The 27,973-nt window shown below is 40.3% G+C and overlaps 1 protein-coding gene across 1 annotated transcript in view; it reads right to left on the reverse strand.

Moving 5' to 3' along the window:
- The window catches only part of PIEZO2 (piezo type mechanosensitive ion channel component 2), a 364,496-nt gene that overhangs the window by 48,575 nt on the left and 287,948 nt on the right, over positions 1 to 27,973 (reverse strand). The window contains 9 exon segments of the mRNA XM_065398323.1: positions 2 to 113; positions 2,524 to 2,622; positions 3,487 to 3,590; positions 9,437 to 9,508; positions 10,608 to 10,729; positions 13,483 to 13,572; positions 16,264 to 16,423; positions 17,455 to 17,551; positions 19,264 to 19,507. Of these exon segments, the coding sequence (XP_065254395.1) occupies positions 2 to 113; positions 2,524 to 2,622; positions 3,487 to 3,590; positions 9,437 to 9,508; positions 10,608 to 10,729; positions 13,483 to 13,572; positions 16,264 to 16,423; positions 17,455 to 17,551; positions 19,264 to 19,507 (1,100 nt within the window).

Raw genomic sequence — 27,973 nt, forward strand, 5'->3', positions numbered from 1 at the left:
CCATCCCCAGATCCTTTTCGCCTTCGCTTGTCTTCCTTCCCAAACTTTTTCTTCTCTTTGCGCCTCTGTCGAAGTGCAGTTTTAGGATCAGTAATCCAGGCCTGATACACAAACTGGAGGAAACAAACTCATTTATTTCCAGATTCTTCATGTTTTCAAAGTAAACAGTAAAGTAAACCACACGCAGGAATACATATTTAGGGTAAACACAGGGGTGAGCAAACATTTTGAATCCCAATCCAAACACCTTCTCTGCAGATCTGCTGTTTCTTGAACTGTTTTCGTCAACATGAAACCAAATGTGAAAACGCTCGTGGGTGAACAAAGTTTCATAAGAACCCACAAAAATTTATGTTCTGGGAATTAAATTTGGGAATTAACATAGTGTTGTACATTTGGCTCACTTCCCCCAAATCTTTCGAATTTATATTTCTACTGTATCAGCATTACAAGTAAGGTGCAATGAAATGGAAACTTTAACAGCAAGTGTTAAAACCAATAATCTAAAACATCAAAAATTGCTATTAATATTTCAATGCTAGTATTTGTGTTGGCAAATTTCATATACTTTATGTGATTTTCGTTCCATCTGAGGATTACAGACAGAGGTCTAGTAGTCTATGAACAGTCTACAACTAATAGCCAGGAACTCCTGAGTTTTCATCCTCATTTTGACAATAAACTTCCTCTGTTGCTTTGGGTAAGTCACTTAACCTTTCTGTCTCAGTTTCTCTATCTGGAAAATGGAGATAATAATACTTATATGCATCCATGGGATTTCATGGGGATGAATTAGCTAACAGGCCAAATCCTGCTCACCATACTCACATTAATCTGATTTCCCTGAGTGAGTAAGCAGGAGTTTGTCCAATGTTTATTAAGTGATGTAGCAGTGCTAAGTATTATTACCATGTAGTAGTAGTTTGGATAGCTCTGCTGAGGGTGTGGGGGAAGGTTACTGAAAAAAACAATAATATTTTAATTTTTTTCCAGCACAGCATAACATGAAACAGGAGCTAAAGGCATTAAATATGATTTCATAGCAATTTGAGACAAAAGATGTGTTTTTTTTTTTATGATTTTCATTCAAAAATGAAAATCATTTGCAACTGGCATTCTTCATTTCTAGTCAACAGAAGTTGTTAAGCAAGGAGCACATGATTTCATGCATGAGAGGAAAATAAAGCAAACTAATACAAGCATGCACACAACAACATGAGCAAACCTGTGTCTCAGGGAAGCTGGAATTGTCCATTACAGGAGATAACATTGTGAATGTTCCTTTCGTTTATTTGTTTTTGCTATTTTATGAACAGAAATCACTCTGAGGCATTCCAAACACAATCTTAAGAACTTTCACAAAATTGTCTTTTCACTGAATTTACAGAAAAGGAAATCTTCAGACTGGTTCTGATTTGTGAACGTGTGCTCAATAATTGTGAGGGGGAAATGATCTGGTACAGTAGGGAAGCTGGTCTCTTTCCTAGTCTCTTACAGTCAGCTATTTTATTTTTACTAGGCTGCTTTGTCCAATGCAAATGCCATGTGAAAAATGTCTTGGCATAGGAGACATGGAATCCTCTTTGCTTTTTAAGGAGTGTTTGTTAAGGGAGGGTGATCTAGAGGTATGTTTATCCAATTTTAATAATGACTTGACCTAACATACCACATTGGATACTATAGGTGAGGCACTGTCAAAGTCTACTATTGAACAGCTTGTAATCATACTGTAAATAGAGGAGAACATAGAGATGATGGAACAGACTGAGATAATGGGGAAAAGGAAGAATGAAGAAAAGAAATGAAATTAATAAACTGACTATAACTCTAGTTACGTTAAATGACAGGGTATTTCAACTTCTGCCAGGGAAAATATATATCTTGCTTTAGAATTTCAGTATTGGACAACACTTGACAAGCAAGAACGTATAGGCTTATGGTCTGGTGTGGTTAATCAATAACGCATTTAGTGCTTACTCTAAAGTAGTATCATGTTGTGTATATGGAGTGCATTACCACGAGCACTATAAAAGGCTGGAATGTGCTAAATTTATTTGAGGAAGACAAAAGAAAATGCTAAGGATGCACAGATCAGATTCGTGATGATCTAGACCAGGAAACTAAAGTGCTAGGACAAGGAGTTTGGGACAGAATGTGTATTTTGTTAGTTTACTTTAAATGTCTTACCAGCTTTCTGAGAGAGATTACCACACTGTCTAAAGATGCATGCAACTTGATGTGGCCCTCTTACAATACCTTAGACAGCAATATCAAAAGAAAACCAAAATTTGCATCTGCATTTTCTCTCTGAGGTCATAGTTAAAATAAGACAGACAACTTATTGTAGTTTGCACACTTCAGATAGTTCAACTGATGACATTTGGACTCTCACAGCTTTGGACTCTCACAGCTCCTCAGACAGTTCATACAAGAGGAAAAATGCAGACAAAGGCAGTTGGGTACATTATGCCAGAATATTATGTAATGAGGGCACATACTGCACACTAGTGAAACGACAAATACCTTTGCTGCTCTGATTAAATACTGAAGAATAGTTTTGGGCAGTTTAATGATAGACTTTGGCAAGGCTAAAATGGCTGAAGCAAATTTCCCAATAGCTCGCTACAAAGGACGACAAAGGAAGAGCAATTAGTAGAAAAAAGGAAAAGTATTAATAAAAAGTTATCTTCTGTATTATTGTAATTATATAATTGTTATTAAAGGGTTTACATTAATTGAAAACAAATGTGTTATTTGACGTAAACTTTCAGTTAGATAATTATTGAGCTTTTGTATTACCCTAATAAATAAAATGCTTATATAAAGCATTATCTCTAAGTCCATAAATGTAAACCCTAGTGAATGGTCAAGCTGATAAAGATATCATTATAATCCCATGACAGATGATTGTTAGAGGCAATTTATGGTAAAGGCAAATAGAGTATTTAAAAGTAAATATTTAGTAGGGTCTATAACAAACAGCAAGTTAAATGTTAGTATTGTACTAAAGCTACACACATACACAGTAATGGAAGTTGTATGGAACGTGGAAAGCTGACCAAGCAGTTGACAAGCTACTCACAAGCTAACATACTTTTCTGCCTCAACCCAACTCTCTGGCAAAAATGTACAGTATTAAGAGCCATATTCCACCCTCAGTTCTCATGTGCACAACTGGAGATGCGTGCATGGATCAAGAGCCTTATATGGGCACAGCTCCTAGGTAAAGGTAGGATCCTCTAGTCTTAGAAAGCAATGATTTCACTCTTGAACGGTAATGTTTTAACAATATGAAAAACAAAGGACAATATCAAGTATTTGAGACATCAAATTTAGGTTTTGTTTAAAAGCTAAACATCTGGCACCACCTAATATTAACAATTACGGTCAGCTTTAATGTATGAGAGTATGTTATGAGATGCTTTTATCTTAACTCAAGATCTCTCAGTAAGAACTTTAACTGATAAGCACATTACTGTAAAATACCTGGAATGCAGATCTCCTCCGAGGTTCTTCATCATCTTTTTTTTCATCCTCCTCTTCTTCTTCACTATCCGTCTCAAATAAATAATAATCTCCACTTCTGACCACTAAATGAAACAAAATATTTGCTTATTTCTTGTAAAAAAGGAGCTCTAGTCTGAGCTGAGCCAAAGATGTATAAATAACCAGCCAGTCATTAACGGACTCCAAAGCAGGAGAAATGGAGATGAAACAAGAGATGAACAGGACTCGGTGTCAGACAGATTATTTGGTGTTAGAGTATGTGGTACTTTGGGCATGACAGAGATAAGAATAAACTAAGAAAACATCACCACAAAGAGGAACAGGGCTGGCAAAATGTAAAGAAAAAGCTTGAAGTAGACCAAGTTATTACGTTAAACTATTTGACAGGAACTTGATGCATAATTAAACCTAAATGTATCAAGGATTGATGTTTGCTTTCATTTGTTAGAGAGTAAAATAATCTCAGCAGGTAAATTAATGATTTTACATAAATTGTACAACTGGACAAAGAGTACAGAACTGCTTTTTTAAATGCTGAGGCATCCTTTAAAACTACATAATGGGATGTCTGAGTTATTTTCTTCGAACTTTTAAGCTTTGATGAGGTAATGGAAAACCTTGGCTTGTTTAAAATGAATCACTTTATTATTATTAAACATGATCACAAATGCGGTTTTTGCCCATGGATTCAGAAAGGTTCTGAAACCTCCATACATTAAAGATGCAGCGTGAATGAACTGGGCCTTATATCCTTGAACAGAAGCATTATTTTGGTATGTAATAAGGTAACAGGCCTAACACGAATGAACAAGGGAAACAAAAGAAATGAAAAATAAGATGACGAGCAAGAGAAAAAACAAAGTCACGGTATTACGTTTGGCAGTGAAGAATGGTAAAGTAATACCTGCATGTAAACGGAAAGATTTTAAAGGAATAGTTACTTAGACTAGATATCACATAGTCACCCAAGACATATGGAACAATATATATTTATATAAAAAGTGTACATTTAACCCTCATTATAAACCTCTAGAAAAATAAAATTAGCTTCAACCCTACTCAATCATACCTGGCAGTCTGTATGTCTCTTTTCTGCTCAGATGGACACTAATAAATCATATTAAATCTTAAACCTGAGATGAAAGTTGCCAATTCTCTATCCAAACATAGACATGGTATAAGTTGCCACTAAAAACAGAGGCAGTCATGTCTGCTCAGGTGGACCTCTGGGGCTGTGCAGATCTCCATTTACATCAATGGGGCTCTGTGGGATTAAGAGTCCACCTGAATGGATCTGATTGCAGAATTGGGATCACAAATCTTGACTAATACAAACATGTTGAAACAAGTAAAAATATTTCACACAGGCCTCTAAGAATGTCCCCAGAAGAGACGTTAAAAATGAAAGCTTACAGAGATGTTCATAATGTAAGGCCCCTAACCTGGAGCTGTTTTTCAGGAAAAATTCCAGTGGGGCTGATAACCGAAGTTGTCCCCACAGACAGGCCAGCAGGATGAGATCCACAGTCTGTGTGATGCTTAGGGGTTAATATATTGCAGAGTATTGCTTGGTATGATCTGTCATACAGTAGCAACTACAGGCCCCCTTAAGTCTGGAGCCCCACTGTGCTGCGGTATTGTACAAACACTCATGTAAATTCTCTCTCACAGCTGTGCACTCCAATATTTCTGAAGAGACAGTAATGTAACAAAACATTCCTCTAACAGCTAATAAGGAATGTTTTAATTGAAAAAGAAAGTATGACTGAACAACAACACCACACTCTGGCAGATACATCTTAGGATGGAACAGAGAGCACATTAGCTGCCTAAGGGCATTATTAAAACATTTAATAAGTAAAATAATTAATGGCCAGATTTGTGCCCCATGAATCCACTCACAGATCCCCTCCCCCATTCCCATTGAAGGAGGGGATTTGGTGGCAACATTCCTCTTTTTTCCCCATGCGTCATGGAGAACTCTGCACAGATGTGGGGATTTGTAAGGGAGGAAGGGGCAGGTCAAGGGAGGAGTAGGGCTGGAGGAGTGGGAACTGTACTATTTTCTCCTCCCCACCCATATTGGGAATCCCCATTTGGGAGCTATCGGGACAGCTGGGAGCTGTCTGCATCACTCCATTAGAGCAGAACTGTTAAGGATGGGGATACACAGCCAACAGAGAAGCAAGGGACCTCTATGGAGATGGCTCTGGCACCTGCTGATCCATTTAGGGCTCAGGGGCCTGTTCCACAGGGACTGGAGGAGCCCTGCTTCCCTCACTGGAACAATTTGGGAGACATCTCAATGAGGAAAATCTCACAGATGTTTCCCATCCCATTGTCAGAGTGTGATCAGAAGGTATCTGAGTGCATAACTGTATAAACGAATGAATGGTCCAATTAGCAAACATCAGAACTGGCATCAAACGCTGAACTCCAGTAGCGCAGGCTCCTCAACAGAAGTAAACACACCTACAGGCATAAGCCAAAACACTAAAAAGGACATCTCTTTAGCTTTTTACGGAAAGTGGGTATAGAAATACTAACAAGTATTTACAAATGGTGGCCCTTCCATGGAGAAGACCTTCCTTTCAGTCTATATTAATATCCAAATTGTGGGCCTGATCCTGCAAACACTTACTACAGTAAGTACTATTGTGCTTTCTACTCTGTATAGTCCCCTTTATTTGAATGGACACGGTAGTGAGTCTGCATGGCAGGGCAGCTCAGGCTACATGATGCTTTCCATACATTTCTGCATTATTGCAATAAATAATTTAAATAATGCTCACTGTTTAAACACCAAAATTCATGTTGTTCCCTAAGAACATGATATAATGAGGGTGAAATGAATCAGAAATTGGTGAAATCAAGGCCTTATTTGGGCAGTTCTTCTGTTTACTACAAAACCAGTATGAGGGTTAAGACAGACCATATCCAATTCCTTCCAAAAATATTGTAGTTTAAAATTGTAAGAAAACAGTTGCTAATTGTAGCTTGTGTTTATTTTGTTATTGTTGTTTTAAATGAAACTGAAATGACAAGAAGCAAGCTTTTGAAAAAGGATAGGTCTCTCTAAAGCAATATTATGCTCTTTAGAAACAGAAAGACATAGGCACAGTTTACTTGTGACTTGACAGAAAAAGGCATGTAATATACTATAAAATACTGTCGACAAGAACACACATACACAAAAATACAGAAGTGGACACAAAGAGCATAAAAATATGTCTGGAAGGGAAAAAACAAGCAACTCTTGAGGTGCAAGATTGAAAGTGATAATTCATAAATGTTTCAAATGTTTCAGTTTAACTTTGCACTTTGATCAGTACCATATACTCAGTGATGAGCTCCCAAAATCGTAATAACCAGTTCCCTACCGGGTCCTCGGCGGCACTTCAGCGGCGGGGGGTGGGTGGGTCTTCACTCGCTCCGGGATTTCGGCGGTGAGTCCTTCACCCAGAGCGAGTGAAGACACCCCCCCCGCCGCCGAAGTCCCGGTAGGGAACCGCGCGGTGAGTACAAGCACCACGTGCCTGTCTCCCCCCCATCCGACCCCAACCCACGTCCTGCCCCCAACTGCCCCCCTGAGAACCCGCAACCCGTCAACCCCCCTGCTCCTTGTCCCCTGACCCCCCCCTCCCGAGACCCCCCCACCCTAACTGCCCCCCAGGACCCCACCCAACTTGCCCTGCTCCCTGTCCCCTGACTGCCCCGACCCCATCCACCACCACCCCGAAAGACCCCCGGAACTCCCACGCCTATCCAACCCCCCTGTTCCCCGTCCCCTCACCGCCCCCCCAGAACCTCCACCCCCTCCAACTGCTCCCTGCCCCTTATCCAACCCCTCCTCCCAGCCCTGGCCCCGCCCCCTTACCATGCTGCTCAAAGTGGCAGGAGCTGCAGAGCTGCCTAGAGCGCTGGCGCCGGTGGGCGCGGAACACTGGGGCTCTGCGGGGGGGGGGGGGGGGAGTGGGGGAGGGGCCGGGGGAGCCTCCCCAGCTGGGAGTTCAGGCGGGCTGGACAGGACAGTCCCGCGGGCCAGAGTTTCCCCACCCGCCGGCCCCTTTAATAACCGGTTCTACACCGGCTTCTAAATGTAACAACCAGTTCTTGCGAACCGGCTCCAGCTCACCACTGCATATACTTGTTAAATAGCTGATACTGACTATCATGCAATAGATGACTTCTGTGAGCTAAGATCTAGTAATTGGACATATGAGTTTAGGTAATTATGTGCCATACCCTGTTCTCTTCTGATTTTTAAAGGGTGTAAATTAGGGTAGAACTGTCCATGTATTATCAGGCTAGCTGTACTGAGTTTTAGGGCTGAAAAGGAATTAAAAATATATTACGTACGTGTTGTATTATATATAATATTGAACCAAATTCTGCTCTCAATGAAACCTGTGTAAATCCTAAAATAATGGCGTAAACTACAGTCAATAGAGAACTCCATGTTTATCCTAGTAAAATGAAAGCAGAATTTGGCCAAACAAGTTTGGTAACAATTTGAGCTCAATCTGCAAATGTGGGAACCTTAATGGGATGTTAATTCTCACTTAGGCACTAAATGACTTTCTCCCCCCCCCCCCCCGCATGTTCAGATGTTTAGATGCTTATCTAGTTGTCTAAATCTGGGATGTAGACATGCCGATGAGGTGCACACCACTGAAAATTGGCTTCACAATGGGCTGGATCACAACCCCATTAAAGTTAATGAGAATCTTTCCATTGGTTTCAATGGGCTTTGGGTCAGGGAGTATTTAAATACAACAGTATTTATTAAGCAGTTCTGCTATTTTAAAAAATAATATTATTTAAATAGAGAATCTCTACATTGTGAAGGGATGTCTCCTAAAGTTTTCTCAGAAAAAAACTTTTATTTCCTGTCCCCAGTTTAGTAAAAATGAGCACCACTGAGAGAATATCAGCTACACAGGATAGGGACAATTTTGTGCCAACTGCAATGAAGTAATGAAGATAATTTTTTTGGCGGAGAGGGATCTATGGAAAGATTTGACATGAGGAAGAAGTTGAAAAGACCAGAACTTCTCGCCAGCATTAATATTATAAACGTTTTGCGAGAATGGCTCTCTGAAGTCTCACCAACAAGGTCAGAGATTTTGGAAGAAGAGCTTCATGGGCACCATCAGTTCCTATCTCAGAAGCATAAATACATTTCTAGGCCTCACATTTAAATGCTTTCTATTTATACAAGGCAGGATTTTCTAGAGCCTTTAGCCTAACTCTACCCTCACTGAAGCCAACAGTAAATCTCCAATTGACTTAAGTGGAAACAGAGTTAGGCAAAGTCTCAACACTTTTGAAAACATCACACCAAATCAAGGTTCTCATAGTTACTGAGGGACTCATCCTACAGTTCTTATTTAGGCTAACTTCTCATTGACATAACTGATTAGTGTGATTTTTAAAGAAGAATATTTCCCATGCATCTGGCTTAATCCCATTCTCAGTGAAGGCCATGGTGGTCTGTGCATGAGATGACAATTGGTGAACCATCTATCTTTGAAAACTAGTAAGGACTAAGCTCCGGCCCCGAATGCATACGATTAATCAGTATTGGCAAAACTTCCACTCTCAAATTTAAAACCATTTTATCATCTTTTCGGAGGCTCCCCAGTCTTTGTGTGTGAGGTAGATTCTTTTGGTTCATGTTTTTCTTTGACTTGATATCATTGCAGATGGTCAGAAATACCTATATCTGCGTTATGTGCAAATACAGAACATTGCTTATTTGGCCCCTTGAGGTTTAAAGTTGAAATCACTGGTTTATACAATCAAGAACTCTATCAAGTCACAATCATAAAACCATGCATAAAACAAACAAGTTGTGGGAATGCCTTCATTCTGGTCAAGGATATAAGGGGTAAATCCATGTATTTGTAAGATGATTGAGAAAACCTACTGGAAGCATGATCAACCCAAGGCCGCCACCACAGCTTTTTTTTGCCCTTGGTTTTCTCTTTGTCTGCTTCTCCTAAAATAAAATATGGCCAAATATTAATTTTACAAAATGAGAAACACATTTTTACACTTTGTTTAATCACTTATTTTTTGCAATAGATCTAAACTGCATAAGCACATCAGATTTCAGCTCTATTAAATATACTCAGTATGAATAATATTCATGATTTAAGAGGTAGCCCAGAATGCTAATGATTTATCTTACACAGTAAATAAAAAAAATAGTATTCCACTCCAAGTACAATAAAAAAGTTTATAGTTTATATATATATATATATACACACACACACACACATATATATATATATAAAACTCATTGATGGATTTCACTGATTTTCCATAAAACTAATGGAAAATAAACAAAAAAAGGTTTACATAGATGTCCAGTGATATTTCATTTGTTAAAATTTTATTGTCTAATAGGCATAAAACTTGCTTGTAAATGCTATAAACATGATTTGGAAACAGTTTCTATTAATCATCAATGAAGTTAATTTCTGAAAAAATAATCTATTATTTGTTAATACTCTGAAAAATAAAATGCATTCATAAAAACAAAGCTGTAAAAGCACATTTCAAATGCCAATAACTTTTTGATCCAAAATTCAACCCCAGTTAGGTATGATTGGAAACAATGGCATTTCATGGTATTTTAATCTATACTGGTTCAAACAATAAAAGATGTTTGTGTATTTCAATGGTTTCAAAAAACTCATAGCAGCCAAGAAAAGGTTGCTTGAAAAATTGTAAATCTTTCTCTTTTTGAAACACTAATTTTTTTTATAAATACAGCCGTTGCTCAAATAAATGTCTGTCATTCAGTTCCTTGCTAAAAGACACAAATTTAACTAAAAGGTATGTCTGTTCACCTGAAAGCAAATCATTTTCTCAAAATGGAAGTACAAAAGCCAGATATTTATCTGGATGAATCAAGCTTTAAAATGGTATTACACTAATAATGCCCACCTCTCTCTCTCTCTCTCTCTCTCTCTCACTCACACACACAGAGAGAGAGAGAGAGAGAGAGAGAGAGAGAGAGAGAGCCTACTGAGTTCCTAGCACTGAGCTCCAACTTCTGATACATTTATGGCATGGAAACATGCTAGAGGTACCTTCATCATCTTCTTCAGAGGCCTTTTGAATTTCTTGCCCTTCTGTTGATTCTTGGGTCATGCTCAGCATTCTCTCTTTACCCTTTTTGTATTTTTGTTGCCTGGCTTTGATGCGGTCCATCCTAGAAAATGGGATATCATATTGAGTCCTTCACCCCTTTGGACCCACAAAGAAACATGACTTTTAAATATATATTACTTATATGTATACATACACACACGCGTGTGCGTGCACACATACACACACACACACACAGAGGAAATTCTGGATGGGATTTTAATAGATTCTCAAATGACTCTGCCATTTGCAAATAAGATCTCCATCCTACACAGACATACATTAATCTCCCATTTAAAAAGCAGTTAAGGAGCCCTGGAGATGAGCTCTACGTGGCCCTGTGAGATAGACCAGAATTGAATCCAAGGCCCAGTGTCTCACTCCAGAGGCTGGCAGGATGTGAGACTGCTGTGCAGACAGAGCACTCAGCCTGGAGACGGGGAGAGCCTTGTGTCAAATGGCTGCCCTAGCTGATTTGCTCTAAGTGCTCAACTTATTTCAGGGGGGAAAATGTGGAACAGTAAGTCGGAACATAGAACATAGATACTCACATTTTCCTCAGTTCAAGCAAATGGCCATTTTACTCCATGTTTATAGTATAAAAATTCAGGCTCAGTCCTGCCAGTCAGGCCTAGTCCTGCATAGGGGGCTATACTGCTGTAGAAGGAGCTCTGGGGGGAAAGCTGCCTCATGCGGAATTTCTTCGGAAGACTCCCACAACTCAGCAGGAGTATGCATGGTATTACACCCCTTCAAGGGGTGCAGCGTCCTTCCTCCTATGCACTCGTGACTATGGCCCTAACTCCTTTGGGACTTCAGTTTTGTTCAAATGTAGCATGGGGTACAGGGACTGGGGGTTGGAGATTTCTTATGCCCTCCTTCCTCTGAGCCTGAGGAGCCATCTCCACAATCTGGTGCTCAGTAAGAGACTGATCCAAAGGCCACTGAAGTCAAGGGGAGTTTTTTGATTCACTTCAATAGGGTTTGGATCAGACCCTTAATTACCCAATTTTTGCAATAAACAAACAATTTTTTGAACAACTTGTTTAGAATCATCAGGGTCAAAAATTCTAGTAACTAAAAAGTGTCAATATAATTTTCTGTTGATGGATCTGACCATTCGTTAGAAACAAATTATATTCTAGGTCTCTAACTACAATATAGTACATATTCAGTTATATATTTGTACTATAGTCCAATGGATGATCAGATTTCTCTTTTTTCCTTGTGTTCAACTATTGCTGGAATTTCTCTAAGTCAATCAAACTGGTACAGTTGTTTTTTATTTCCCGCTGTGTAGGCAGCTCTCTATAGTCTATTGATGTGTATTATTGAATAAAATCAAACAAAGCACTCTTTGGCTTTGTTTTTGTTGAAGTCAGATTTACTGCAAACCCAAAACAATGATTTTTGAATACAGTACATTGGATTTTTGTTTGTTTGTGTTTTTAAGTAACATGATCACCTTGACCTCAAACATGTCTATGAAGAATTAAAACAACGATGACTTCCCGCACAGGCATATCGTTTTTTACACTTAGGATGAAATTCACCCAAATGCATAGCAGCACCATCTACAGCACTTATACACCAAGGAAAAGATTTACATGAGGAGAATGGCCACAGAGGAAAGCTTTGTAATAACTTCAGTTGGGCAGGTGTGGACTTGACTGTTGGTAGTGGGTCAGGTGAAGGGTAACTGGATGGATGTTTAGGCATGTGAGTAGCAGATAGATAGGACTTTTAGCACTTAGGGAGGCACTGAAGGCAGATTGGGAAATGAGACAAGAACATTAGCAAGATGTGATAGAAGCTGAGTGGCTGGGTTGGCTTTCTGGTTCTCCAGACCAGTCAGCGTGAAAGAAAATATTTTCAATCAAGATAAAACAGATTCTCATCCTGGGCAAAATCAGCACAAACGAAACAAAAGAACCTACACACAACAAAGGTCATTATGAATAAAGACACAAGAGGTGAAATCCTGATCATATTGAAGTCAGTGGGGGTTTTGCCATTCACTAGCCAGCTCAGAACCACAGCTTTGCTGACTAACCCCACTGCTACTGAAGTTTTTGTTTTTTATTCTGTTTCCTGTAGCTCAAGGTCCCACTTGGTAACCTGTGCCTCCAGCAGGATTTGGCTAATCTGGCTCTCCAAGTTATTAGTATTCTCAAATGGAAAAACAAAACAAATTATATTAACCGACATAGTCCCCTAAAGAGATAGACCATGCTGCCACATTGCTAAAATGATGAGCAATGAAATAGTTAACAATTTTGGAATTTAACTTATCATCCTTCTATTTCAAAGGTAAAAAAACCCACCTTGAAACTAGTGGGAGATTCACACTTTCTGTTTTTATTTACAGTAAAGGGCTATTTATAGTATATTTTCAGGCTTTCTACAGACTAAGGAAGTCAATATTGCATTGGTTTACATTTTGTTCACATTTTAAAGGTTATTTGCACAAGCATTAGTTATAGAAAGACAATTTTATTTTAAAATGAAAACGTAGATCCTTTGGGCTAACTGTGTAGCAAAGGGTGGATTCTGCAGCCACAGAATAGTGGAATACGTGAAGGCTCTCAATTTACAGAATATAATTTCTATAATCAAGAAATTATATTTCAAAAAAACCAAACCAACATATAAGCACTTGTTTGGTTGTGTGCAATAATATGCAGAGAAGTAGGAAAGGCTGCTTTAGAAGACTAGAAGAATGCAAAAGAAATACCACTTCAGGCTCCCAGAAAAGGGTTAATATGCTGTAGAGTAGAAGTAACCAGTGAAATAAATATAATAAATAATAATCCATACTGTCTCTTCAATTGATCCATTGATTTTTTCTCTTCTTCAATTCTTGCCTTTACTGCCTTGACAATTGTGGCCTGGAAAAGTTCAGCGCCTCTACAGAAGAAATAGGGGGAAAATGTAACACTGTTATGCTTCTACATTCCCTTTATGGCAAGTAAAACACAGAGAGAAGCTTACTTTATAAACAACTTAAATAGTCTGAGACAAAACACTACCATCAGAAGGCCAGTACAAAAATGATGAGCAATCACAGCATAATAATTCATTTGTTTTCCAGCAACCATTACCAGATTTTGGGCCAAATCCTACAGTCACTACTCAACCATTTAGTTACAGCAGTCATTATCCAGGTGCTTGGGTTCACTGTCCTCAAGGACTCAAAGTCAAAGCCTGAGTGAGAATTCCTTGCACAACTGCAGAATTTGATCCTTTACTTGTAAACTATGGCATACATTAAATCCTCTTGTCTAGCATGGGGAGCTCCACCTTTGAGTGGGTGGAGTTCTGCCTGCCTAGGCTTCAGTGAGCACAGCACATGCTTCATACTCACAACACAAAATGCAAATGCGTATGATTCGTCAAATGAGTATGTGTTCCACCTCCAATCTGGAGGCATACTTGAACCTCAGTTAGTTAGGGGGTAACAAAATGGCTAGAGTTAATTTACAATCCACCAGTGTGTATTAGTTTAAACAATTTCTTGACGCATATCACCAGTATTTTGCACTTGCCTATGCTGAATTTTATCTGCCATTGTGTTGCCCAGTTGCTTAGCTTTGCTCTCATGAGGGACTTTATCAAAGGTATTTTGAAAGTCAAAATAAATTGTGTTTATTGTATCTCCTTTTGTTGTTGTTGACTCTCTCAGAGAGTTTTAGTGCACTAGAGGCCTTTATAAAAGCCATGTTTGTTTGTCAACACTGCAGTGTGCAGACATGTCGAGGTTTCGTAAGTCCATTTTAATTAATTTTTTAACCAGTTTATCTGGTACTGAAATGAGCCTCATTTATGTGTAATTCCCAGGATGCACTTTTTAAAAAATAGGTACAATACTGGCATACCGTGTCAGTTCTGTAGTACAGTAGATTATTTTAATATTGTTCGTAGCAACTCAACCACTTCATTTTTAAATGCCTAGACTTTTGGATGAATACCATCTGGCTTCAGAGACACATTGCAATTGTCTACTGAGAATTTAATCTTCTCTGGGTCAGGACTGTATGTTTCATAATGTTAACTGTGAACTAAAGATGGGCTCAGGTCATAAAGTTTGGATCCAAATCTAAACTTCCCCAAAGTTCAAGAATGTTTAGATCTCAGATTTTAGTGATGCAAGTGTGCAGCTCTGAAGTTCAGCTCTATCTAACAATGTATATGGCCCTCATCACCGTAATATCTCAATGCCTCACAATTATTTATAGATTTTATCCCAATGACATCCCTGTGACATAGGGAAGTATTATCCTCATTTTTACAGCTGAGGAATTAAAGCATTAGGTAGATTAAGTGACTTGCCCAAGGCTACACAGGCAGAAGTGTGAACTGACAATATCTCCCTATGCACTAGACCAGGGGTGGGCAAACTTTTTGGGCGGAGGGCCACACCTGGGTGAGGAAATTGTATGCAGGACCGGGGCAGGGGGTTGGGGTGCGGGAGGGAGTGCGAGGTGTGGTAGGGGATGCGGTGTGCAGGCTCGGGGCAAGGGATTGGGGCAGAGGAGGGGTGCGGGGTGTATGAGGGGGCTGAGGGCAGGAGGTTGGGGTGCAGGAGGGGTGTGGAGTGCAGGAGGGGGCTCAGGGCAGGGGTGCAGGAGGGGGCTCAGGGCAGGGGGTTGGGGTGCAGAAGGGATGCAGGGTGTACGAGGGGGCTCAGGGCAGGGAGTTGGGGTGCAGGAGGGGTGCAGGGTGACAGTGGCATACACCGGGGCCAGAGCAGGCTCCCTGCATGCCTGCCCTGTCCCCAGCCCCAGCCCCGCGCCGCTCCAGGAAGCGCTGCAGCCCCTGGGGGAGGGGGGGTGGAGGCCTCCGCGTGCGCTGTCCTTGCCACACCTCCAGGTACCTCCCCCGAAGCTCCCATTGGCCACAGTTCCCCATTCCCAGCCAATGGGAGCTGTGGGGGTGGTGCTTGGAGGCAAGGGCCCGGGGGCCGCAGGGAAGTTGGGCCGGCCTCTGCTGAGAGCAGCACGGGGCCCGCAGCACCACGGGGGGCAATCCCGCGGGCCGGATCCAAAGCCCTGAGGGGCTGGATCCAGCCCGCGGGCCATAGTTTGCCCACCCCTGCACTAGACCATCCTTTCACTCTCCATTTAAACGTTTCCAATTTGGGGAGGATGTTATTATCCAAGATTTTGGTTTGAGCTAGCTTTACTCTAAACATACACTGCATGACTAGATCTTGGCTTGGCTGAGCTGTATGAGAAAGGGAAAGGGTCACAGAGACAGCTACAAAATGAAGCCCAAGCAGCCTTGGGCACATTCAGTAAAATTCATCCAAGTGCAGAAAGCAGAGAGTCCTATAGCATCTGATTCAGAGGCCTTTTGCTGGCTTTTCCTTCATGGGTAGCCAATATGAGCAGCCAGACAGAATTCCCCTTTAGAGGAAGAAATGTGTTTGCAATTTTTATTTGGTATCGATTGTGGAATAGTCAAACTTATGTCAAAGTGTCTGGAGCTTGGGTTTGTCAGCCACTTTATTGGCAATACTCAATATAATTAATAATAAAAACATACCTAATAATGAAGGATTTGGGTTTAATCAGTTTCCGTTATTACACTGAATGTTACCTTGATGCCAGGATCTGTGAAGCTTTTATATCAGCAACCACATGTAGGAAGTAGTAGCTCATGAAGACTCTTCTTTGCAGCAGCAGGAAAGCAAAGCATATACTGTCCCAAATAATTCCCGCCTCACCGCTAGGCAGTTTACAGTCTCCAGTTTCTTTAGCTTATAAAAACAAACAGAAATCACCAACATAAGGATGATCATCTTCTTAAATATGTGAGCACATCTCCATTCTGCCCAATGGAAATAAGCCAGTGTTCTGAAAAGCCTTTTGGGGCCTGTAAATTGTTTTTCTTAAGATAACTGAAATGTACCATTCCATCTGATGGATGCTGTATTTTATTTTTTTTATATAAGGAGTTACTTTTTGGATATCACAGAACTAAACCTAGGCTTTGTGGACCCAGAGTATAAATTCCACCTGCAAAGTTAGCTGGCCTTGGGGAAGCTGGACAGTACTCTGGAGTTAGGGGATGGGGAGTGCAGCCTGTGCATCAGAGCTGGCTTGCTCTAAAATCAGAGAAGCCAGCCTACTAGGTTTTGAAGTCCATGCTCCAAGTTGGAGTTTCAAAGCTTGTTGCATGAACCATCTTGATTTTTGCAAGCCCCAGAGAGGTTTCTGTTGCCACTCAAAACTTTTGCATAAGCAGGGCTGCATTGTATGTAATTTTATTTGGTGAACTGCCTTTGCATATCCTTTTCCTATTTAGATCAGAAAAAAACAAACAAACAAAATTTGAAACAGAAAACAACAACTTTGCAGCAGAATTCCTAGGCAGGACACAGGTTCAGCCATTAAAATTTCATAGAATTCTATGTTCTACTGTTTTACAGTAGAAACCATTTAAAAAAAATCAACATGTGCAAACCACTAGGCACAGACATTACAGGTAAATCTGTGATATGTTATCAGTATTTGTTATCTTTTGCCAAATACTGATTTAAAAAAAATAGTTATCACTGTATATACAGTAGATAGCACTCAGTTTTATGCAGTATTTTCAGTATTTGATCATGTTAGTCTATTTATCTCCTAGACCATACCTAATTTAGTTCACATTATATATATTTTTTTTATCAAGATATCAAATCAGTAAAGGGAAAAATACATTTGTCTGAAATTTTGAAAGGAGCCTAAATGTAGTTAACCTTTATTTATAGAAAAGCATTGAAAAAAATCTAACTGCACTTACGTTGATGGTATCCTTTAACCGTACAAGCCAGGCTAAATGCTTGAATCAACCAGCAACTGTTTCGAATTAATGACTCAATGTAGCCACATGCTCCTATCTGAAAAGCAAATGAAGAGATATATAAAGATCAGAAACTAGTGATAAGAATGTTAGCACATCTGTTTATGTTACTGTCACAGTTCCAGAGTGGCTGCATCTGTATGTCCCTCTCTGTGTTCCATTCCACATGCTAAACATACCATGAGTCACCAATCAGTCTTAGGGGGCCTTAGTGGACCAAAGTCTTTTCAGCCTTTCCACAAGGGTTGGGGCTCCCCTGGGACGGAAGGCCTCGTCCGTTTGCTGGATCAGAAAGAAGGTACTTCAAAAACGCTTTCTTTGTCTGTTGGTCTCTGGAAACCCAGCTTGAACCTGTATATGCAAACCACTCCAGACGGTGGTACTTCTGTAAAGTTATTTAGACTCAGTGATTCACCTTTATCACCTACCATTGTTTTTAGTGCTTGGAGGAGCTGTGGCAACCCTCCTTCATGGATCAGAACACAATCATATATAAACCATTCATAGATTTAATACAATAGTCCCCAAAGGTATTTCATGGGGTTGCAATATCTGTCACAGTTACATAAAAATGTGACTGCTAACAGTTACACATCTGCATTATAAATAAAATGAAAGAGACTAAATAAAGAATGTATTTCTTTGTCACTGAGATATACCATTTAAAAAAATAAAACAACTATTTCGGCCTTTTGTAGTGTGGGGTTTGGGGTTGGTTTGTTTTTTTAAAACTCCCTTTGCTTTTTTTTTTTTGGTTAGGGCATGATACATTTGCAGTGTGACACAAGTTGACAGTTTAAACAACTGTTATAGATTGGTCACCTGATTCTGCAAGCATTTATGAACATACTTAACATTACACATCTGTAATCCCATTGAATGCACCTGCATAAAATTAAGCACATATGTAAGCATTTTAGAGTATTTGTAAAATCAGGTGACCAACAAATCAGTCTTGTTTCAACATGCTGATTTATATATATTTAAAATGAAAAATGCTTGTTTTTTCTCAGTCCAGCAGTAAAAATGTTCAAAGGTAAGCTACAATTGCCAAAAATACATTTAAAGTTATATTTTATAACATTTTAAATTATTGGCTTTTCTCAGCCTATCAAAGGCATCATAGGAGTGTTCTCTAACTAATGGTTTAACATTCATAAAAAGAACCTTAATATTTAAATAAAGCCTTAAAGAATTAAATATTGACGTTGTCAATCGAAACTTAGACCAGAATTAAAGGAACCTAGAAGCTGGTTTGCCATCTCTTGCATCAGGCTCCCATATTCTCAGTGTCAGAAACTACAACACTTAGCATGATGACTGCCCAATGGCTCCAAAATGCCAATTATAATTAAATACCATAATGACACAAACACTCTATTCATTGTAGACCTAACCTTGTAGTCCTTACAGACTTCTTACTCACACAAAGCTTCTACAGACTGCAAAGGAGAGCTTTCCCAAGTAAAGAATTCAGGATTTGGCTCTTTGAGAATTGCTTCTCACCTTGTGAACTTTCAGACAGTTGGATTGAGCAAAATAGGTACAATTTTTCTTATAATATATAAACCCATAGTAATTTTGGATACCACATTTGCAGTTTCTGAATGAAACACAGAAGACTCTTGCAGGCATTAGTACAATTTTGTGATGCTGAAAGGAACATTTTATGACTGCTTAATGACTGCACACTTTTGCAGTTAAACCACAAAAGCGTTCAGCACTGAAACTATAGATGCAGCCACTTACCGACAGTATGTTTTTCATTGTAATCACAAAGACATTGTATGCAATCAGCCAGTCCCAATAACGTAGAATGCTTCTGATAGGTTTCAATAATAGATCACCACCAAAGAGCAGGAAATAGAAACAGGCCACCAAGTAACCCATACAAAATATGCTGATTCTTGTAGTTCCCGTGATGAAGATGATAGTAAGCACAAACCAGAAGAGGTAACTAAATATTATCACTTTATACATATCTAAGTAGGATCTGTAACAAGAAGACAGAAAAGAAGAAAAAAATTATTAAACTTTTTCTGATCATCATTCTACACATTTTTGCCCACTACTGGCTTGACACTACAAAGTGCGGAGCACTCTGATCTTGACTCAGCAAAACTCTTACAAACCTGTTTAATTTCAATTCTAAAGCCAATGTAACTACTCCGATCATGTGCTTGATTCAAGCTTAAGTGCTTGACGCAACAGTGGCAGAGTGCTCAGCACCTTATTGGATCAAGTCCTTTATCATAAAAGGATGGAAAATACATTCTTCACAAACTTCATGATGCCGTGATTTATGTGGCAATGTTATATGCATGTAAAAGACTGTTTGAGCTCATCGCTGAAGAAGTTTGGTAACTGTTCAGCAAATCTATTTCTAAAACCCACCTGCATTACCTCATTGCAAACAATTCTATACTTATTGATGACTTCTAGGGAATTCAGTCCGGTGAGAGGCCCCATTTTCAAAGACAGTTGCTAAAAATATCTTTCTTCAATGCAGATCAACTGTAAGAGGTTTTGGGAGGGGTTTTCTGCAGAATGCCAGTGTGTTATCATTTACTGAAACCTTTGCTAAGACAGGACTATCTGAAATCCATCTTGATTGGGAGAAAGGAGGAACAATCCAGTGTTTTCAGATTCTTCAAAAATCTTGACTTAATATTCACTTACAAGGAGAACAGAGACTACACATTAGAAAATGTGCAAAAGGCTGTAGGGAGTAGTAGGTATAGCTAACCATTTCCAAACCAATGAATTTTTAGTTTCCCTCACTGGAATATTTTGCTTCCAGATGCATCACATGTTCAGAATCAGCTCACACAAGCTGTGAAACCTGCTGTTCCAGGGAACCATGCAGGGAGAGCATGACATGAACATTCACACCTTCTACACCACACTACCTAAGGAGTAAATGAGCCAACTGTACTGTAGACTGCCACGTCAAGAAACCCCTGCTTGAAAAGTCTCTGGCCTCACCAGAACTTTCTGGAGCTGTCTTGCTGGCCTATATTTATACATTCTCCCTACTTAAGTTGCACTCAGGGAGATACTTAATGATAGGTGACAAGAAGGTTCCTTTTTGTTTACTTCTTGTAAGCAATAGGACTATAGGGACTATCTAATTTCAGTCTACATTGTATAGATGTCATTGGGCTTTGTGCGATAAAACACAAAACAACAAATTGTTTATAAGTCTTGCAGGAGAATAAGTAAATGGAGGACCCCAACTGAACAGGTCTTCAGGGGCCCCTGGATCTGACTGAAATGGCACTGTCTGTGCTTCTGCTGAAAAAATGTACTGTTGTTTTGCTGTCCCTTTACATAATAATTGGTGTGGCGCATGCCTGGGAAGAGATCTGCTTCCCGACACTACTTTTATCATCCAATATTTGAGAAGCCTTGTCCCATTGGGCTTACATATTCTGCATCAGCATTTTTGAGAAAAGCTAAAGAGGAAAACACAACTGAAGCTGAAAAGAAATCTCTCAAAAAGATCTAATCAAAAGCATTTTTCTATATTTTTGACAGACTTGGGCTATCAGCCTCAAGGGTTCTATCTGGACACAAACATCTCCAAAGTTCAGGTATATCTGGGGTTTTCATTCAGACCAGGGCCGGCTCCAGGGTTTTTGCCACCCCAAGCGACGGAAAAAAAAAAAAAAAAAAAAAAGCTGCGATCGCGATCGGCGGCAGCTCAACCGTGCCGCTTTCTTCTTGGGCGGCAATTCAGCGGCAGGTCCTTCCCTCCGAGAGGGACCCGCCGCCGAATTGCCGCTGAAGAGCCCGACGTGCTGCCCCTTCCCCTTGGCCGCCCCAAGCACCTGCTTGCTGGGCTGGTGCCTGGAGCTGCCCTGATTCAGACAGAGGCTTGCAACAAATTTCAGTTCTGGAGCAAAACGTCCACACAGAGTTTGGGAGGTATTTGGATTAGGAGGCTGGCTCTGGAATAATCTCTTTTTAAAATTTAAATTATGCATGGATTAAATAGACTATATAACAATATAAAGCACATATTACATACGCATATATGCTTTTTTCTCATTTTTAAACATGTAAAAAGTTCAATGCACCTTAATATTCTTACACCAAAGGAGGAGAAAAACAAGAGCTTGGCTGGGCGTGCAGACTCTGGGGTGAGGCCAGGGTTGAGGGATTTGGGGTGCAGGAAGGGGCTCTGGGTTTGGGGGGGCTCAGGGCTGGGGCAGGATATTGGGGCGCAGGCTTACCTTGGGCCGCTCCCGGTCAGCGGCGCAGTGGTGCTGCTAAGGGAGGCTTCCTGCCTGTCCTGGCACCGTGGACCGCACTGCGCCCTGGAAGCAGCAGGTACAGCTCTGCGCAGCTCTCACCTGGAGGCACCTCCCCCTCCCCCACAGCTCCCATTGGCCGGGAAGTGCGGAGCTGGTGCTCAGGGCAGGGGCAGCACGCGGAGCCCTGTGGCCCCCCCGCCTAGGAGCCGGACCTGCTGCTGGCCGCTTCCGGGGCACAGCGTGGTGTCAGAACAGGTAGGGACTAGCCTGACTTAGCCAGGCATCACCGCCGATAGGATTTTTAATGGCCCAGTTGGAGGTGCTGACCAGAGCCACCGTGACCCAGTGCCTTGCATTCCACGACCCAGCACTGGATCACTACTCACAGAAAACCACTGATCTACACCCTAGGGGATTGTTATTTATGCCTATTAATGTTTAACAAGAGGGTCCAATATTGTCAAATCTGTTTTGAGGTGAAAAACAATGAGCTGCAAAAAGTCTGATCTACGTTAAAATCTACTCCAGATAGTCTGAATGATTATGTGCTGTTGGTGCTTAGCTGCTGGCATCCTGGTGCCAAGACTTCTCAGCATAATGACACCAGTCAGCATCAATGTTACAGCATCAGCCCCTTTCAAACAATAATGCTATTGCCCAATTAGTACTTTGGAGCTTCAAGCAAGGTTACCAGCTCTGTTGATAACTCAGCCAAAGGTTACGAGTCTATCATAAGAGTGGGTGGGAGAGGTTGTGCGTGACCTGTGATGCGCAAGGGGTCAGACTAAATGATCACAATGGTCCTTTCTGACCTCAGAGTCTATGATACACCAGCCAGACTCTTCTGCATCCACTAAGGACAGCCAAGATATTGGTGTCCTGTAGCAGTAACTGATGTCTCAATGCTCCTTCCCATATCACTCTCCTGCTTCCTGCTCTATCTTCTCAGCTCTCCCCACTCCATCTCTCTTGCTGTCCCTCACTCAGGTCACCCCCCTCCACACTATCTCTTTATGTTTCCTGACCAGTCTCTTGTTCCATAGCCACACATCTATATTTACCTACTCCCCAAGACTTTCACTTCAGAGTCTCCTACCCCTCATATCTTCTCTCTCTGGCCCTATTCTTATGCACCCCAATGTTTCCTTGCATCCCTGTCAATCTCCTTGTCTGCCTCCATATTGCTCTATCCCCCAGTCTTCTTCCTGAACCCCACATTCTGCTCCTTTTCCCTGCTGAACCCTGCATTCCCCTTCACTCTGCTGAATGCTGATTTATTGATTTTCCCTTTGCCTTTAGCTGTATTAGCACTTCTGAAAATAAGCTTTATTTTTTATTGTATTAGCCATGTTTTCTTCCAGGATATGCCTGAAAATTAATTGGACCTAGTTCATAAGATCTCTTCAGGGCCTTTCCTACATCTCTTCTATCAGTACAGTAAGTTTCTTTTTTCTTGTCTCCACCTGCTTTAAACTATAAATCCAAAGTTGCACTGGTTGTTAAAACCCTTTTTATTAGCAACCAAATATTTATTTCATGCACGTCTGAGCTGAAGTCTGTAATGATGATTTGCAGATCCTCTCTCATTAATCTAAGTCAGAATGTGTGTGGTTCCAAAGAATGCATTATATCTGCCTATGAGAGTGGTCTGCTGTTTCACCTGCTGTTGTCTCCTTGGTTGCAGGTGTTAGAGGGGCCAGCTCTGTGTTAGGTGCTGGTATTAGGTCCTGGTGTTAGGGGCTAAAATATTTTCATGTCTCCATATTTTTTTTTCTGTCCATTTCTAGTTCTTGCACAGGAGTTCTTCTAAATTGGGATTTTCCCACATCACAAGCAGTGGGAACAGAGATCCTCCTGTAAAGCCATCTTGGCTTTGCCTCTAGAAAGTCCCTACTTTTTATTCTTTGGCTTTGTTTTGTTTTTTTAAGTGTTTTTCTTCACTTGTGGTTTCCTGCAGGCTTAGTTGTGCATCCCCTGAGAAATCCGGGGGTGGAATGAAATGTGGACTTTCAGAAAATCTCTTCCTTCTAGTTCATTTGTCAATGTTGATCTCAAGTATTTTCCCAGAAACAGGAAAGTTAAATGATCAGTTTGGTTACAAGTTCTTTTTTCCGATTGTTCATACTGTAGTAAAAAGCCTTTTAGCAATGCCTACTGGAACAGTTACTGTCAAGTGTCTCCTCGGGGGAGAAAAATCAGAAGAAAATCTTCAGATTGCTATGTAGGATTTCAGCTATGTGACACTTCATGGACAGCAATGAGAGATGTTTGACTAAAACCTCATATGCAATGTTTTGGAAATGTAAAGTGCCCCAACAGAGAGGACATGGGCCAAATTCAGCCCTGGTGTTAAGCAGGTGCGAGTCTCTAGTTACATAGGCACTCAAGTCAATATAGTTTTAATTTAGATTGTAAAATCTAATGTAGAGTGCAAGCTCCTTGGAGCAGGGACTGTGTCTGCTATTTGTTCTATAAGGCAACTAACATTTCTGGATTCAAGAAAATAAACACATACTGATACATTGGGCATAATCTGGTCCCACACTTACAAAGTAAGGGAATTAAGGGAAAATTACTTAACAGCAATTCTCTTTTCCCTAGTCCTCTCTTCTTCCTTTCTAAACAGCAAATCCAATAACAGGAAGCCTGTGGCTTTACCAACCAGAAGCAAGAAGACAAAAGATCAGTCAAATCCAAGACTTCCAGAACAAAGACATATATAATAAGATCAAAGAAAAACTACACCAAGCAGCACTTCTTGAGGGGAGCAGGAGAGATGTGGCATGGGAAAAGAGGACTACAACAAACAGAATTACTGGTGAGTAATCTTCCCTTGTTGTATGTCCTCCTCCTCCTATTCCACCCAGCAACAATTACAATTAGCAAATATCACAAGCTGGGCCTTTGGCAGGGGGTGGGGGGAAGGAACTTCTTATATATAACTACTCTTGGAGAATCTAATGGCAAAGAAACATTAATAAACAAGTACAGATCCATCTGGTAGTGCAAGAGGAAGTTATGAGGAAATGAACAGGTGGCCACCTTATAAATTTCAGAAGCAGATGCTTCTGCACTCTGAATCAATGAAATTGGCTACTGCAGAATGGAATTTAATAATTTTGCATGTAGTCATTTGGTTAATGGAATACAGTCTTGAACAAATCAATCATAGTAAGAGAAGTGATTGTAAAAATGGCATCATGTCATGATACTGAACTCTTGATGGCTTTCTGTCTATTGTTACAACCTTTAGAAAGACAGAAACTGTTAACTTTTATAAAACTCTGAGTGAGAGATTCAGTACAATTCCAGAACTTGCTTTGCACACAGAAAGACACTTTCTCTGATACAGCAAAGAAGGACTGGGACACAGCACAGGTAAACAAAAGGCTAATTAACATAAAATTCCCCCGAGTTTTGAATTGGACTGAGTGAGCATGTGAAAATTCAAGCACAGGTCCATTACAGAACATGGGAACAGGAATGCACATTCAACCTCTTTTGGAATTTGAATGGGGGAAAGTATGTAAATCTGGGGATCAGGGACAGAAGTTGAGTGTCCCTGAGCATGACCCAGTTACTAAACTCCTTGGAAAAACCTTCAGCAGTGTATCTGCCTTGCTCAATCTCCACACGGTCAGTGTAAGCATTCCAGGCTGAAGAACAGGATCAAATGCAGTCATATAGGGCATTTCTAGGAATGCACTGCAATCACAGATTTAGTTTCTAAAATCAAAGGTGGTTTGACCACAGGGCCCAACACTCTGTCATGAATGTTCTTTTCTCCAAGAATCAGAGGTAGGATCCCATGAAAATATATCATGTCCCCAGAGTCTTAGACTTAAATGATCATGAGCAGGAAGGCGATAACTCCACTCTATCAGCAAAACTAAGCTATTCAAATAGGTATCCCAGATTATAATAAATGTCCTGAAACACATGGAGGTCCAAGCTCCACTTGGCAGGGACCATGACTATTCTTGTTATTAATAGATAGCTCATGCTGAACCAATCCACCATGATGCTCTCCTTCTTTTAGAGGTACACTTGCCCAGAAAGAGGGAAGAAGAGAATGTACCTAGGAAGTCAGCCAGGAGGCTTTAGAAAAGATTTGAAAACTTCCAGTTAGCATGGCAGGTGTAATGTAGCTATAAGGAATATGAGCTGGACTCTGTTATGCTTCAGAATAAACTGTCAGCTTGTCATAAATATAGGTGGAAGGGTAGCAACCTTTATGTATGTAGTAGCATAAAATCCCTCCTTGGCAGCTGTACTGGACTGCTTTACCTGTAAGGGGTTAAACAGTTCAAATAACCTAGTTGACACCTGACCAGAAGGACCAATGAGGAAAGAAGATACCTTCAAATCTTGGGGGGGGGGGGGGAGGATTTGTTGTTGCTCTCTTTGTTTGTTCCCTCTCCGGATGGAGAGAGAAGCCAAGCAGGTACAACATCTCCTGAAAATATACCTGGAATAATCCATCTAAAATTACAGAAATTGTAAGTAGGGCAAGGAAATGCATTAGGTTACCTTTTGTTTTAGCTTGTGAATTTTTTTAAGCTACAGAGATAGTTTTATTCCTGTTTTTTGTAACTGTAAAGCTGAGCCCAGAGGGGAATCCGCTGTGTTTTAAATCTTTTATTTACCCTGTAAAGTTACCTTCTATCCTGATTTTGCAGGTGTGATTCTTTTATTTTTTTTCTTTCTAAATAAAGTTCTTCTTTTAAGAACCTGATTGATTTCAGTATCCTGAAGACAAAGGGCCTGGTCTGTGCTTACATTGATAAGGCCATTGGTTGGTACATTATTCTCAAACCTCCCCAGGAAAGGGGATGAAGGGGCTGGGGGGATTTTTTTGAGGGGATAGGGATTCCGAGTGACCCTTCCCTGAATTTTTGTGTAAATCTCTTGGTGGTGACAGCAATACCATCCAAGGACAAGGAAAGGAATTTGTGCCTTAGGGAAGGGAAGTTTTAACCTAAACTGGTAAAATATAAGCGTAGGGGGTCTTTCATGCGGGTCCCGACATCTGTACCCCAGAGTTCAGAGTCAGGGGACGGAACCCTGACACAGCTAAATTACAATCCAGAATCTTTATTACTAGTGATGACACATCAGTGAGGAAGAACACAGCTTGATCTTTAGATCTCAAAGTGAATTTTCAATACTGACAGCTAGAAAAGTCATCTCCCTGACTTGTGAACTGAGCAAATTTTACATGGAAGTCCTATAGGGAGAAAAACTGGCATGATATTATGCCTTTTTACAGTCACTTCTTTGACTATGACTGATCTAAGTAAATCTATTTTGTTTAGTTTCAGGGCTTGTTCTAATTTCTCAATGATACTAGTAAAAAGGATGTCCTCATTCCGCTCTTCAGCATGCACTGTCTTTCTGAAGTCAGTGGGAACTGCTACATTCAACACTTCTGAAAACCAAGCACTAGCTCACTTTAGATTAAAGGAAGATATGCCCCTCGTTCTTGCAAACTATGATGAGACATAGCCAATAGATATGGGTCAAGGTTACCTGAAGCCCTCTCAAAATGCTTGGCTCTATTATACATATACAAGAGTTTTCTCAGTCCAACTAACATGCTGTTACTCCAGTCTATGAACAATGAACAATTCAAAACTCAGAATCTCTAAATATGGCTAAAACAGTTGATATTTTAGTTTCAGTCTCCATATAGTGTATACCCTGGTAAAATATAGTAACCAACGCGAAAGTCATTAGATTGCTGTTGCTTATTTGGTCCCTGAGTTTTCTAACAAGTTTCTTTTTCTTGCTTCTTTTTCTGCCTTATTTTTCATTTTATTTTCTACATAACATGTGTCTCGACACAACAAATCTATGCAACATAAATGAATCAAATATAAAAGGCACATAAATTTCCATGCTTAATCAGAACAAGTATAGTCACAAACGTGTGTGTTCACCCCTAACACAATTAAACAGATTGTTTCTCTGGATTTTCTGTTTTTCATATCCAATACTTTCCAGCGACAACATTACCAACCCATAAACATGAGCAGCAAACCTTTTATGAAAAGTCTGTATACTGTTAATTACCCATATAAGAGTCTATTTTCTCATCACATCCCAAATACCGCCTTTGAATATACAAAGCGCGATCTAGGACTTCAAGAAATTTTACATATGAATCAAAAGGGAGAATTTGGTCCTAAAGTTTATGGAAAGGC

Source organism: Emys orbicularis, chromosome 2, assembly GCF_028017835.1.
Source record: "Emys orbicularis isolate rEmyOrb1 chromosome 2, rEmyOrb1.hap1, whole genome shotgun sequence".
NCBI classification, from domain to species: domain Eukaryota; kingdom Metazoa; phylum Chordata; order Testudines; family Emydidae; genus Emys; species Emys orbicularis.